Source organism: Cydia fagiglandana, chromosome 21 (genome assembly GCF_963556715.1).
Source record: "Cydia fagiglandana chromosome 21, ilCydFagi1.1, whole genome shotgun sequence".
Taxonomy (NCBI): Eukaryota; Metazoa; Arthropoda; class Insecta; order Lepidoptera; family Tortricidae; genus Cydia; species Cydia fagiglandana.
The window spans coordinates 5,438,195-5,453,511 of record NC_085952.1 but is presented as its reverse complement, the minus strand read 5'-3'; the positions used below and the strand labels follow the sequence as shown (position 1 = coordinate 5,453,511).

Here is a 15,317-nt window from a genome sequence, read left to right as displayed (position 1 = left end):
CCTCGCCCGCTTAGCAACTTGTGCTGTTGACTGTACCTTGTTTTCTTGAAGTACATCCTCGTCATCGTTCCAAGCGCCGCCAGCCTCCAGGGGCTCGTCACCGACAGCACCCACGCCGGTGTCCAGGCCGCTAGCGCGCGCTGCGCTCGCGACCTCGAACAGGGACCTGTAGACAAGCAAAATTATTTGCCATTAAGGTCAGAAATAAATTAACCCTTTAACCGCCAGAGTCTGATATACAGGGTGGAAAGGCACGACGATCCTTCCCGGAAGTATTAGGTCGTTTAAGTGATACAGAGCAGATTGGTAATGGTAAGAATCGTTAATTGAGTAAAAAATAAAAATACCAAATTTTCTACTTTTTAACTGTGGTGATAACCCTATAGCATGAGCACATGACGGCTAGATTAAGGATCTCCGTCGGGAAAGCTCGGGACTTTACGCTTTTTTCCGATCGTTGACAGAAGCGCAAAGATGTATGAATGACGCATAAATGACAAATAAATCAAATGAATGCAAAAATATTACAAACAATTTTATTACTTTCCTAGATAATTACTTTTTGACAATATTTAACACTATCCTTCTCTTCACATACGGTGTTCAAATATACCTACGTGTCTTATAATGTACGCCGCAGCACGCACCCGAGCCCGCGCACATTGCCTATGCGATAGTTTATGCTCTTCGTCATTTTTCCTCCGCAGATTGTCAAAAGCAGCGATTAGCCTTTAATGTCTCATTTCGTCCGCAGTTTCACATTCCGTTTGGTGCACCATATCTTTTACACAGCCCCACAAATTTAAATAACCACGAGCATCTAACAATGGCATTTTTATTTGAAGAATATGAAATAAAGTAAATATGAAGTAAAGTTCAATGACAATTTAATTTAAAACATCAGACGTCTTGTCTATTTCCTACCACACAAGAAGGTTTGTTAGTTAGGTATTTAAGAAGTATTTATTCTTGATTTATTCTTAGTATTTCATTTTTGCAAGTTCATTTGGTAAATCAAACACAACCTACTTGTAATTTTTTATTATTTTAGATAGTTTCCAATTATTCGAAAATAATTTTGTGAAACGTGTTAAGAAACTAAAACCTTTTTATCAGTCAAGGAAACCAGAGATATTTATAAGACGATTGCGTACTCTGAGTGGTTGTCAATGTCACAATTTGAACTGTCGTTGTAAACAATGTTGTGGTTAGTATTATTAATATTAAGGAATAACATAACTACTTCATTCAAGTATTGAACAAGTGGAACCACTAGGAAAGCGAAAATCCTGCAACGATTCTTACCGTGTTGTAAGCAGACCTAAGAATGGTTATATGGCAACAAATTAGCATAATTTCCTGTCGTATACTGATTGTTTACAAGTAAGTTCATTGACCCTGTCACCTGTTAGGGTTAGAACAAAGTAGTTTTTTGCACGGATGTTTAAAAGGCCATAATTTAGAAACGGTTGCCCATATTAACATAGTTTCTATAGAGAAAATATAGAGCTTAGGCTAAACAATCCCCCTTTTGCGGAAAGGATCGCCGTGCCTTTCCACCCTGTATAAGACATACATATCCAGCTCATTTCGCCACAGTCTGATAAATAAGACAAATATCTGATTTGGTTTTTACAGCACATTTATAATTCCCGTAACTATGCCAACCTTACTCTGCGTGGTACAATTACTGTCGGTGGCGACACGAGCACGCTCGATCAAAAATTGCTGGCGGTTAAAAGGTTAAAAGTACTGATTTAAACGTTCACGATTATTAAACATTATTAAATTGTGCAACTCTAAACCCCCTTTATCTCCGAAACTACTGGATCTAAAATTGTGAAAAAAATACACAAAATAATTCTTTATCTATAGATGACAGGAAAACTTATTAGAAATCGGCAGTCAAGCGCGAGTTGTACTTAATTACTTAGTTTTTGATCCGACCCTTACGGGTTTTTTAAAGACAGTTCATTCACGTTCCACATAAAAAATACATTGTTAAAAATTGAGTAATGTACGGAACGGAACCCTTGGAACGCGAGTCCGACTTGCACTTGACCGGTTTTTTCGTCAACTCGTTATTAAATCATGGTAATCCACTGAGGTTATTTCATGCCATTTTCGCGCCATTCTGTAAAGTAACTTCTAAAAGCATTCTGTAATTTAGACCTAAAAGATATCCCTACTGTAATAATATAATTTTCACCACACCAACTGGTAAAGGCTCTCTTGATTGTTCAAAAACTTATAGCAAAGTTACATTTTATTCACATGTGAGGCAAAGTAATCAAATGCAAATTTTGAGTTATTTTCTTATGTTTGCTGGGAGAATTGACTTTTAAATGATGATTTTGAATGATATATACATATTTAATAACATTCATTTGGATTTGATTTGGTTTGATTTTTTTTGATATCAATATTAGCACGAGCGCTTAAAGAGCAAATTTGCCCCCTTGGATAACAAATAACTATTTCATCACATTCGCTCAGTAAATGTGGAATTGCACGCAGGTTTAGCAGGAGTTATAGAAAAAGCGTTCTCCCTAGGGAGTTATGAAGTTTCTAGTGCCATAATTAATAGTTTTTTGTCTTTATACTTAATTTTTGTATCGCAAGTGTGATGAAAAACATTGTGTGTAACTCGGGGCGTAATAATATTGCAAACTCGAGTCTATAAATCGCGACGGCTTGCCTTACTCTTACTTAACTTACTCTCGTTTACAATATTCAACTTACGCCCCATCCCATATTGCACAATGTACTATTACTTACTTGGAGACTGCGAGTAGAGGCCAGTTGGGCTGCGAGTTCTGCACCGGGAGCGGGGGGCGGAGCACCTTGTCCTGCAGCTTCACCTCCGGCACCGGGCCGCCCGCCGCCTCCAGCTGCGCCTTCAGGGCTTCCGCCTCCTCGTCCAGCTTGTGATTGGCTGCCGTCAGGTAGGCTAGGGACAGCTGGGGAAAATTACATTTTTAGGTAAGATTTTTCTTCCGGTTATAGGGACCGTGCGCGATGGAGGACCTGCCATCTTGTGGCCTGAACGGGAAATATAAACTATACATCGATACTTTCACGCCAAAGAAAGTGCTGCCCTCCACAGTTTACGTACGTATTCTGTGCATTGTAGATTCTGGCACCTTGTGGGCTACATTGGCAGCTTAAGCGTTGAGTGATTCAGTGACGGAAAACCAGGCCCCTATTTCACCACGGTGACAGGTGCGACAATTCGACAAGTCTCTTTGTTGCTGACGTCACAGGTATCCATGGGCTACGGTTACCGCTTATCATCGGGTGGGCCGTATTCTTGTTTGTCACCATCATTGTATTATATAAAAAACTTTATTATATCGGGGAAAAACAGGTATTTCTCTTGCGATGTTTATGATGATAATGGAAGCCTGTGACGTCAGTAACAGTGATGTCGACAATTGTCGGACCTGTCACGGTGGTGAAATAGGGGCCTGAAACGATGCAAGATCGAAAAGTTCTTAGTAGTAACGAAGCTGACGGTAGAATTAAAAATAAAGTCAGCCACACATGGCATCGAGAAACGGTAAAACTATCAAAAAATGGACTGTTTAAACTTTTTATCTTACGTATTTCTTTGTTTGGGGTTTCCTTGTACAAAATCGATCCAGACATTTAAATAATTTTCTAGACAATTTACGTGTGCCACGCACCAGAAAATTATGCAATGAGAATTCCACTTTTTATGAAGTTTTTAAATCGCTGACGATTTTGATTTAATAAAAGAGAGTATTATTAATTGGCTGAATATTTTACCTGTCCCGCGCCTTTTAGCAGCCTGACTCTCTCTGCAGCATCACCCAGTAACAGCGCCCCTTGGAACTCCGCGGAGGTGTCTTTACAGATCTCTGCGATCTTCATCTTGCGAAGCTTATCCTGGCTACCAGAGAGAGACAGTTTAGATAGTGTTGTCTCACCTGTCCCGCGCCTTTAAGCAGCCTGACTCTCTCTGCAGCATCACCCAGTAACAGCGCCCCTTGGAACTGCGCGGAGGTGTCTTTACAGATCTCTGCGATCTTCATCTTGCGAAGCTTATCCTGGCTACCAGAGAGAGACAGTTTAGATAGTGTTGTCTCACCTGTCCCGCGCCTTTAAGCAGCCTGACTCTCTCTGCAGCATCACCCAGTAACAGCGCCCCTTGGAACTGCGCGGAGGTGTCTTTGCGAATCTCTGCGGTCTTCATCTTGCGAAGCTTATCCTGGCTACCAGAGAGAGACAGTTTAGATAGTGTTGCCTCACCTGTCCCGCGCCTTTAAGCAGCCTGACTCTCTCTGCAGCATCACCCAGTAACAGCGCCCCTTGGAACTGCGCGGAGGTGTCTTTGCGGATCTCCGCGATCTTCATCTTGCGAAGCTTCTCCTGGCTACCAGAGAGAGAGAGAGAGTTTAGATAGTGTTGTCTCACCTGTCCCGCGCCTTTAAGCAGCGTGACTCTCTCTGCAGCATCACCCAGTAACAGCGCCCCTTGGAACTGCGCGGAGGTGTCTTTGCGGATCTCCGCGATCTTCATCTTGCGAAGCTTCTCCTGGCTACCAGAGAGAGAGAGAGTTTAGATAGTGTTGTCTCACCTGTCCCGCGCCTTTAAGCAGCCTGACTCTCTCTGCAGCATCACCCAGTAACAGCGCCCCTTGGAACTGCGCGGAGGTGTCTTTGCGGATCTCCGCGATCTTCATCTTGCGAAGCTTCTCCTGGCTACCAGAGAGAGAGAGAGAGTTTAGATAGTGTTGTCTCACCTGTCCCGCGCCTTTAAGCAGCCTGACTCTCTCTGCAGCATCACCCAGTAACAGCGCCCCTTGGAACTGCGCGGAGGTGTCTTTGCGGATCTCCGCGATCTTCATCTTGCGAAGCTTCTCCTGGCTACCAGAGAGAGAGAGAGAGTTTAGATAGTGTTGTCTCACCTGTCCCGCGCCTTTAAGCAGCCTGACTCTCTCTGCAGCATCACCCAGTAACAGCGCCCCTTGGAACTGCGCGGAGGTGTCTTTGCGGATCTCCGCGATCTTCATCTTGCGAAGCTTCTCCTGGCTACCAGAGAGAGAGAGAGAGTTTAGATAGTGTTGTCTCACCTGTCCCGCGCCTTTAAGCAGCCTGACTCTCTCTGCAGCATCACCCAGTAACAGCGCCCCTTGGAACTGCGCGGAGGTGTCTTTGCGGATCTCCGCGATCTTCATCTTGCGAAGCTTCTCCTGGCTACCAGAGAGAGAGAGAGAGTTTAGATAGTGTTGTCTCACCTGTCCCGCGCCTTTAAGCAGCCTGACTCTCTCTGCAGCATCACCCAGTAACAGCGCCCCTTGGAACTGCGCGGAGGTGTCTTTGCGGATCTCCGCGATCTTCATCTTGCGAAGCTTCTCCTGACTACCAGAGAGAGAGAGAGAGAGTTTAGATAGTGTTGTCTCACCTGTCCCGCGCCTTTAAGCAGCCTGACTCTCTCTGCAGCATCACCCAGTAACAGCGCCCCTTGGAACTGCGCGGAGGTGTCTTTGCGGATCTCCGCGATCTTCATCTTGCGAAGCTTCTCCTGGCTACCAGAGAGAGAGAGAGTTTAGATAGTGTTGTCTCACCTGTCCCGCGCCTTTAAGCAGCCTGACTCTCTCTGCAGCATCACCCAGTAACAGCGCCCCTTGGAACTGCGCGGAGGTGTCTTTGCGGATCTCCGCGATCTTCATCTTGCGAAGCTTCTCCTGGCTACCAGAGAGAGAGAGAGAGTTTAGATAGTGTTGTCTCACCTGTCCCGCGCCTTTAAGCAGCCTGACTCTCTCTGCAGCATCACCCAGTAACAGCGCCCCTTGGAACTGCGCGGAGGTGTCTTTGCGGATCTCCGCGATCTTCATCTTGCGAAGCTTCTCCTGGCTACCAGAGAGAGAGAGAGAGTTTAGATAGTGTTGTCTCACCTGTCCCGCGCCTTTAAGCAGCCTGACTCTCTCTGCAGCATCACCCAGTAACAGCGCCCCTTGGAACTGCGCGGAGGTGTCTTTGCGGATCTCCGCGATCTTCATCTTGCGAAGCTTCTCCTGGCTACCAGAGAGAGAGAGAGAGTTTAGATAGTGTTGTCTCACCTGTCCCGCGCCTTTAAGCAGCCTGACTCTCTCTGCAGCATCACCCAGTAACAGCGCCCCTTGGAACTGCGCGGAGGTGTCTTTGCGGATCTCCGCGATCTTCATCTTGCGAAGCTTCTCCTGGCTACCAGAGAGAGAGAGAGAGAGTTTAGATAGTGTTGTCTCACCTGTCCCGCGCCTTTAAGCAGCCTGACTCTCTCTGCAGCATCACCCAGTAACAGCGCCCCTTGGAACTGCGCGGAGGTGTCTTTGCGGATCTCCGCGATCTTCATCTTGCGAAGCTTCTCCTGACTACCAGAGAGAGAGAGAGAGTTTAGATAGTGTTGTCTCACCTGTCCCGCGCCTTTAAGCAGCCTGACTCTCTCTGCAGCATCACCCAGTAACAGCGCCCCTTGGAACTGCGCGGAGGTGTCTTTGCGGATCTCCGCGATCTTCATCTTGCGAAGCTTCTCCTGACTACCAGAGAGAGAGAGAGAGTTTAGATAGTGTTGTCTCACCTGTCCCGCGCCTTTAAGCAGCCTGACTCTCTCTGCAGCATCACCCAGTAACAGCGCCCCTTGGAACTGCGCGGAGGTGTCTTTGCGGATCTCCGCGATCTTCATCATCTTGCGAAGCTTCTCCAAGTTGCCGGTGATGAGATACAGGAAGGACAGTTTGTCGAAGTTCTTCGTGCGTTGGTAGCACATCTCGACGATCTGTTGGGGGGGAAATAATATGTCAGTTTCAATTCAACGATAATAGATATAAAGCGCGCCGCGACCGCTGCAGGGGACCATCGAGTGCGCCGACTTCTGGCCGAAAGGTGTCGTGTTTTGGAGGTTCCGGGGCAAACTGCCGAATCCGACACAAGAGCAGCCGATGCAACGGAGCCACGCCGTTTTGTCGTCTAAATAGCGTTTAGTTTTAAGTTTATAAAATACGTATGTATGTTAGTCTGTAAGGTATTTGTAATATGAGCCTTGTTGCCTGAATTAAATAAATAAATAAAGCTAAAACCATAATAGACATTTTATTTTTTAGGGTTCCGTACCCAAAGGGTAAAAACGGGACCCTATGACTAAGACTCCACTGTCCGTCTAGCTATCTGTCACCAGGCTGTATCTCATGAACTGTGATAGCTGGACACAGACAGATGATGTATTTCTGTTGCCGCTATACTAACAAATACTAAAAACAAAATAAACTAAATATTTAAATGGGGCTCCCAACAAACGTGATTTTTTGCCGTTTTTTGCGTAATGGTAATAACCCTTCGTGCGCGAATCAGACTCGCACTTGGTCGGTTTCATTTACCTAAAAGGTCAAGGTGATTTTCTCGCCTTTAAAGCCAACTAGATTTCGGACCTAAATATACATGTTATAAGATCAAAAATTCATTACAAAGCAGCCTCAGCGAGTTTGTCCCACGAAGATTTCTCGAGGGTCTTAGTCATTAATTAAGCCACTTAGATTTTGGACCATATCATGCTACATATAAGGTTGTATTTAGTACATTACCTGATGGTTCCCAGTCTGCAAGGCCGCCTCAGCAAGCTTGTCCTACGAAGATTTCTCATCCAAACTCTTGGCTGCTTTTAAAGCTACCTCGATTTAGCCACAAAGAAAGCCAACTAGACTTTGAACTTAATTACGCACATCATAAGGTCGTATTTAGTGTGTCACCTCATGATTGTCTCACCTCCTGACCCACCTTGATTTTGAATCTTATTGTGTAATATTAAAGTCGAATTTAGCAGATTACCTGGTGGTTCTCAGTCTGCAACGCAGCCTCAGCAAGCTTGTCCTACGAAGATTTCTCATCCAAACTCTTGGCTGCTTTTAAAGCTACCTCGATTTAGCCACAAAGAAAGCCAACTAGACTTTGAACCTAATTACGCACCTCATAAGGTCGTTTTTAGTGTGTCACCTCATGATTGTCTCACCTCCTGACCCACCTTGATTTTGTATCTTATTGTGTACTATTTAAAGTCGAATTTAGATGAACCTTATTACGCTATATATAAGGTTGTATTTAGTACATTACCTGATGGTTCCCAGTCTGTAACGCAGCCTCAGCAAGCTTGTCCTACGAAGATTTCTCATCCAAACTCTTGGCTGCTTTTAAAGCTACCTCGATTTAGCCACAAAGAAAGCCAACTAGACTTTGAACCTAATTACGCACCTCATAAGGTCGTTTTTAGTATGTCACCTCATGATTGTCTCACCTCCTGACCCACCTTGATTTTGTATCTTATTGTGTACTATTTAAAGTCGAATTTAAATGAACCTTATTACGCTATATATAAGGTCGTCATTACCTGGTGGTTCCCAGTCTGCAAGGCCGCCTCAGCGAGCTTGTCCCACGAAGATTTCTCATCCAAACTCTTGGCTGCTTCTAAGGCTACTTCGATGTTGCCGCACTGTAGGGCCAGAGACAACCTCGTTCGGGCGTCTTTCACAAAGTGGAGCGCTACTTCGGGATAACCTAGAATATACATTATTTTGTTAGTTTAACATTCATATGTAGAGTTAGACCAAGAAAAGTCTGCAGCGATTTTGATAGCCCACGCAGTGCCAGGATTATTTTAAACTCAAACTCATGACGTATAAATTACACTATTGCACTGCGTGGACTATCAAAATTGCTGCAGACTTTTCTTGGTCTTACACTACATGAGGGTGATATTCCACCTGTCCAATTTCTTTGTCCAATGTCAGTGCGTTTCACTCTCTCATTAAAGCAAAATGCGAGACGCAAGGACAAATTAGACAAAGAATTTGGAAAGATGGAATACTACCCTAAGATATATTGGATAGGTGGACTGAATCGACTAATAGGTACATTTTTCTCTCTGCACCAATTGTAGATATCTCTGTTTGGCCCTATGGTTGACTGGTAGAGAATGCCATTTGGCATTAAGTCCGCCATTTGTACTTTGTTGTACGTATTTTGTGCAATAAAGTTTAAATAAATAAATCTAACTTATTTTCACAGTTTTTAACCGATTTAAAAAAGAAAGCATGTAAAAAACCTGAGAATCAGTCGCACACACAATGAATCAATGGCGTTGGCGACTGTCGAAGATAAGGTCCCTTTTCATAATAACGTCACGTATGACCTCGGCCTCTTTAAAGCTAGAGTGAATAGGCTATTACTGAACCGGTGAGCTACATCTTAGGCTCTGTCTTCACTTTCCATCAGGTCTGACTAGAGCCAATCGCCGATCAGTTTATTATAAAAATAAGTTTTTGTACAAGCTCTATTTTCTTACGACAGACAACTAATACTCATCGAGACAATTCTAAAAACCCCTAACACAATTAGGTTGCGTTGTTTCATCACAGTGTTCCTATGGCCACCTCCTGTCTCCATCATCAGATCAGCTCGATGGTACCATAATATTGCATTGTCATCTGATTTATATATGCATGCAAAATTTCAGCTCAATCGGAAACCGGGAAGTGGATCAAATTTAACTTGCAAGATTTGATAACACACAGACAACGGAACAGGTGAAACTAAATAAAAGCTTGTACATGTAAACAATACGTTTGAGATGAACAAACTATATATAGTGAGTACCTTTCTCTTGTAGATATGCGATGATGCTCTGCCCCACCAGCTTAGCGGTGCGCACCATGTGCAGCACCTGGTCGTACTGACGAGTCACCAGCGCCAACTTGAATCTGAAAATAAGAAAAATAAACCAATATATTATGGGACAATTTTACACGGTGTACCCTTGTTTTGCCGACAAACTTTTCATCGAATATTATTTCATCGACAACAATTCATCGAAACGTTAGTACTAGTAATATTGTTTGGCGTTATTTTGTTTCATATACTATTCATTTCAATTTTTCTTACTGCGTAGAAATACTATTCAACGAATATTACTTGATCGCTAATTCGTTTCAAAATATTTTAATTGGCACAACTACTAGACATCGCAATTCATTTGTTCGACGTATTACTTTAATACATTTTTATATGGCGTACTATACATTTATAAATTTTTCTGTTGTAAGAATTTTAGATTTAGGTTTTACGTTTAGGTTAGGTTAGAACTGCGACCCCACACAGAAACGAACGGCTATCAAAGTAGGTTTAGGTTAGGTTAGAACTGCGACCCCACACTGAAACGAACGGCTTTTTAAAGTAGGTTTAGGTTAGGTTAGAACTGCGACCCCACACAGAAACGAACGGCTTTTTAAAGTAGGTTTAGGTTTGGTTAGAACTGCGACCCTACACAGAAATGAACGGCTTTAATTATACCTATTTATAATTTGGCCAAAATGAAAATGGCAGCCTTGTTTCGATAAGAAATATAATATATATATATATATATATATATATAATTGAATAATTTTACGCGTAATCAATTTTATTAAATATAATACAAAATTTTTTTTTTTTTTTAATCTAATTTTTATAGAGGCTTTGGACACTCTGGGTGAACATGTCAGCCTCATGGGTGCTTTCATAATTGCCTACTCAAGGGAGAGATCAATAAAGTGGTATACACTGATTGCATTATCAGACAAAGGTTCTGCCAACCAACAATTGATCTGTCCATTGTGCATGGAACCCAAACTACCAAAAATTCTTTTTCTCAAATCCGAATTCCGGACGCAGTCCAACAACACGTGAGACAAGTCATCAGTCCTCTGACAGACTAGACACAGAGGTGACGGTTTAACACCCATCATACACAGAAACTTATTTGTAGGGATGTGTCCGGACCGGACTCGGAATGCTGAGACTAACACTTTTCTAGCGAGGTTGGCAGAATCAAACCAGGGTATCCACAAGGGTCTAGCTTGGATTGTTCTGTACCAGATTCCTACATCCCTTGATAAAGCTTGTTCACCAAAATGGTATTCCCATTTCTGTAAACATCTTTTTTTAATTCTGGGAATTATTTCACTTGGATATGGTATAGAATCTAGTACAGAGCCATCCATTACAGCGGTTTTAGCAAGCTGATCTACTGCCTCGTTTCCTGCTAACCCTACGTGGGAAGGAATCCACTGTAATTTAACAACCTTATCATTACAAATAAACTCATGAATTAACTGGAGAGCTTCATACGCAATAGGCATGCCTCTTTGTCCATAAACACAACGATTAAGGTGTTGAAGTGCACTCTTTGAGTCAGACAGTATTACAACTGGAGCACTATTATCTAGATTCTTTGCATAACATAGAGCTTCTTTAATAGCTACAAGTTCAGCTCGCATAACGCACGCGTCATCATGAAGCTTCCACATGAGTGAAACATTGCACTGAGGATCAAACAGAGCTGCTCCAACACCTTGTACACATTTCGAACCATCAGTGTATATTTTATAAAATTGGATATACTGCTCAGTGAGCACCCTCAATGTAGAATTTCTTAAAGCCTCATTCTGTTGATGCCGTTTAGGAACATCAATATAAGCAATGCTATCCTTTATACATGACCTGGTGTTGACCGAGGACACCCACGTGTTCAAAGAGTACATATCCAATTTGTCACAGTGATGCACAGGTAAATCTTTCCACTCATCATAGATGTTTGCTAACAAAGGAAAATTTTTATCAGAAAATAGATTACGTTTAACCAAAATGCTCTGTAACGCGGAAATAATGGGGCTGTTTGATCTTGATCTTATTCTTAGCAAAAATCTACAACCCAGCCAATAACGTCGCACAACCAGAGGAGGAATGGAGAGTTCACTTTCCATAGCTATAACAGGAGTACTGCGAATGAAGCCTCCGCACACACGCAAAGCTCTATTTTGTAAAATATCTAATTTCCGTAAATGACACACAGCACAACTTCCATAAATAAAACTACCATAGTCCAGGCGACTTCTTATGAGAGATATATAGAGGCGCCTGAGATGTTTAGGGTGAACTCCCCAAGACCTACCCGCTAGAACCTTTAAAATATTAATATGTTTGTAATTTCTTTCACACAGCTCTTTTATATGGAGCCCCCATCTCAAGGTTGAATCCAACCATAATCCTAAATACTTAGCTTTACCAACCACCTCGAGAGATTTGCCATTAACAACTATGTTAACATTCACAGCTTTTCGTGATCTTTTAAAAACACATACTTTTGATTTATTCTCAGATAGATACAAGCCAACTTTTTCTAGACATCCAATCAAACAATCAATAGAAAGTTGAAGAACACTTACTGTATCTGAAGTACGCCCTCTTTCCACTGTTTTATACAACACGAAATCATCAGCGTATTGTGAAATACAAACATTATTAATAATATTACCTATTTCCATGGTTGCGATATTAAATAAAAGAGGAGAGATGGGATCTCCTTGGGCTAATCCTTGGTGAGTATGTCTAATTAAAGGGTTACCTCCACAATTCAGAATGATTCTACAGCGCCTATCAGACAGGAAATTCCATAGATATTTACATATCTTACTACCTACGCTTATGCTTTGTAAAATCTTAATTAATGAACTTATATTTATGTTATTATATGCATTATCGATGTCGAGAAAACAAGCCACAGTAGGTTGTTTATTACCAAATCCTTGTTGAATATCAGATGTAAGTAAAGCTAAATTATCCAAACAAGACTGTGACTGTCTGAAACCAGTCGATGAGCTGGGAAGTAGACCCCGACTCTCCACAAACCATTCAATTCTCTTCATAAGAATCAAGTGTAGAATTTTACATGGACAAGACATTAAAGAAATCGGACGCAAAGAAGATGGTAAGCCGGGGTCCCTCCCCGGCTTAAGTATAGGGACTATTTGGACATCTCTCCACTGATCCGGTACAACCCCAGTCTGAATTATGAGATTAAATATTTTGAGCAACATTAATTTACCATTGTTTGAAAGATTAAAAATCATAGAATAAGATATGTTATCAACTCCTGGAGAAGTATCCTTCTTTTTTAAACAATTTAGTAATTCAGGGAGAGTAATCGGGATTTCTAACACAGAAGATTGTACACTAGAAAAGGACGGGTCCGGTTCAGCAACACTATCCGGGGTCAACGAATGTAGCAGATTCCTGGCGTTATCGGGATCAACTCCAGCCCGGCCTCCAGAGTTTCCTTTCATCCATCTCATTTTCCTCCACATGGTAGTAGGTGATGATTCATGGTCGATGCTCGTACAGAAATCTTTCCACGCTTTCGAGCTAGCCCTTTTTATTAGTTCATTGGCTTTTGACACCTTGTTTTGCCAGCAAGAAAGATTTGATGGAGTAGGATTACGTCGCACCTTTGCCAGGGCTAGACGTCTCTCTGCTACAGCTTTGGATATTTCTGAATTCCAATAATGTTTAGGTCGAAATTTTGATGAAGGGTCTTCACTTGTTTTGATCCAAGGTATATGTTTATCAGCTAATGATTGGATGTTTTTCAAAAATATATCATAACTAGTTTGAACGTCATCACTCACTAAATCATCAAACACTGTTTCTGCTTCTTTATTGTACTCCACCCAGTTAGCCTCTTTATAATTCCTCTTCTTGGTAAACATTTTAGATCGGATATAACCACAGTTCATCTTTAATATCACATGATCACTACCTAAGTTTTCATTACAAGTCTGCCAGCTAACATTAGTAGCAATATCCGTTGAAGCGAATGAGATGTCAGGTGAAGATGTCTGCAGGCTGCCATTAACCCATTTTATGCGAGTGTGTGACCCATCATTTAGACACACGAAATCATTATCAAACATAGCTTTGTACACAGCCTCTCCTCTCCGATCGGATTTACATGACCACAGGGCGTGATGAGCATTCATATCACCAAATATGAGACATTCTGATTTAACAAAACTGAAGATTGAGTCCCAATCATGCTGATTAGTGGTTACGGAGGGAGGGCAGTATATCGATATAATATGTTTAAGGCCAGGGATATTAAATATTTCAATAATCATAACTTGCATTTGAGGATTCGTTACATTATAAGGTCTATGTGAAAATTTTATTGATCTGTGTATGATGGCGCACAGGCCACCATAAGAATCGGACCTGTCTGCTCTAACTACGTTATATCCATTAAACTTGAGAGTAGTTTCAGTAGAAAGCCAAGTCTCACTCACAAATGCCATATGAATTTTATCTTGTAGTAATAATAGTTCAAAGTTTCGAGCTTTAGGTTTTAAACTGTTAGCATTCCATTGGTAGATGCTTATCAAATCCTTTTTTATTGTGTTACTGGCCATTATTGAGATTTTCGTATAGCTTTAACAACATCTCTATAGTGAAATACTTCTGAACAAAATTCTTAACCTCGCTCCAGATAAATTCCATAAATACCTTAATTTTATTTTCAAGATCTCCCTCGGTTGACATTACTTCCTTTACCTTGTCTAAAAACCTATCTATTAAGGACTTTCGTTCTTTGCGAGTTCTTCGAGGTTGCTGAACGGGGACTACATCAATTGGAGGTCGGGTACTTTCTGTTTCGGATGATTCATCAACACTCATATTAAGTTTCTCTCTTCTCCTCGATTTGCGGCTTTTTTTGTCACTTTGTTTTTTGGGTTTGCTTCCAATATTCTTATTTTGGGGTTCTTCTAATTCGCTTTCAGTGTGCTCTTCTTCAAAATTATAATTACTAACCGAAGCCCCAGCACATATATCTCTATAAGAAGGCTTCGAGGATTCACCAGTTGAAAATACTGGGGGATTAGGATTCATTAGAAGTGTTTCTCTCGCCTGGAAGCCACTGCTTACATCAGTATTCTGTTTTTTTTCTTCGTTGATTTTCTTTAAGGCTACTTTATATGCGCAATTGTTTTGCCCCATAAATATGCGAATGGATCTCTCTTTTAAAAATGCGGGACATAAGCTTTTCATCAAAGATAAATGGTTTCCTTTGCAGTTCACGCATTGGAACTTCTTTGTTTCACAATTTTCATGCTTTTCTCCGCATTTAGGACAGATTTGTACCTTGGATGGACAAAAATTACTGACATGGCCAAATCGCCAGCATTTCGAACATTGCGTGACTGGATACTTATACGAATCTACCGCCATACGACATCCATACGCCTTAACGTAAGGGGGCAGGATTGACCCTCGAAAACAAATACGTACAGTTTCACACTTTACCCACTTGCCCTGCTCATCTCTTTTGTTTAATCGTTTGACGGCTAGAATCTCTGTATCCGAATCGCACACAAAAATATCTTTTAGATCCTTTTCCTCAACCTCAAAATCTATATCCCTTACTACCCCGTAGCAGAATGGCAACTCATTAGTATTTCT

At 41.8% G+C, this 15,317-nt stretch overlaps 1 protein-coding gene across 1 annotated transcript in view; it reads right to left on the bottom strand.

Moving 5' to 3' along the window:
• Positions 1 to 15,317, bottom strand: part of LOC134675370 (coatomer subunit alpha) — a 35,708-nt gene that overhangs the window by 8,491 nt on the left and 11,900 nt on the right. Inside the window, exons 11-15 of the mRNA XM_063533582.1 lie at positions 9,648 to 9,751; positions 8,383 to 8,549; positions 6,583 to 6,780; positions 2,779 to 2,960; positions 37 to 166 (exon numbers count right to left, since the gene is read on the bottom strand). Coding sequence (XP_063389652.1) covers positions 37 to 166; positions 2,779 to 2,960; positions 6,583 to 6,780; positions 8,383 to 8,549; positions 9,648 to 9,751 — 781 coding nt within the window. The remainder of the gene's footprint in view (positions 1 to 36; positions 167 to 2,778; positions 2,961 to 6,582; positions 6,781 to 8,382; positions 8,550 to 9,647; positions 9,752 to 15,317) is intronic.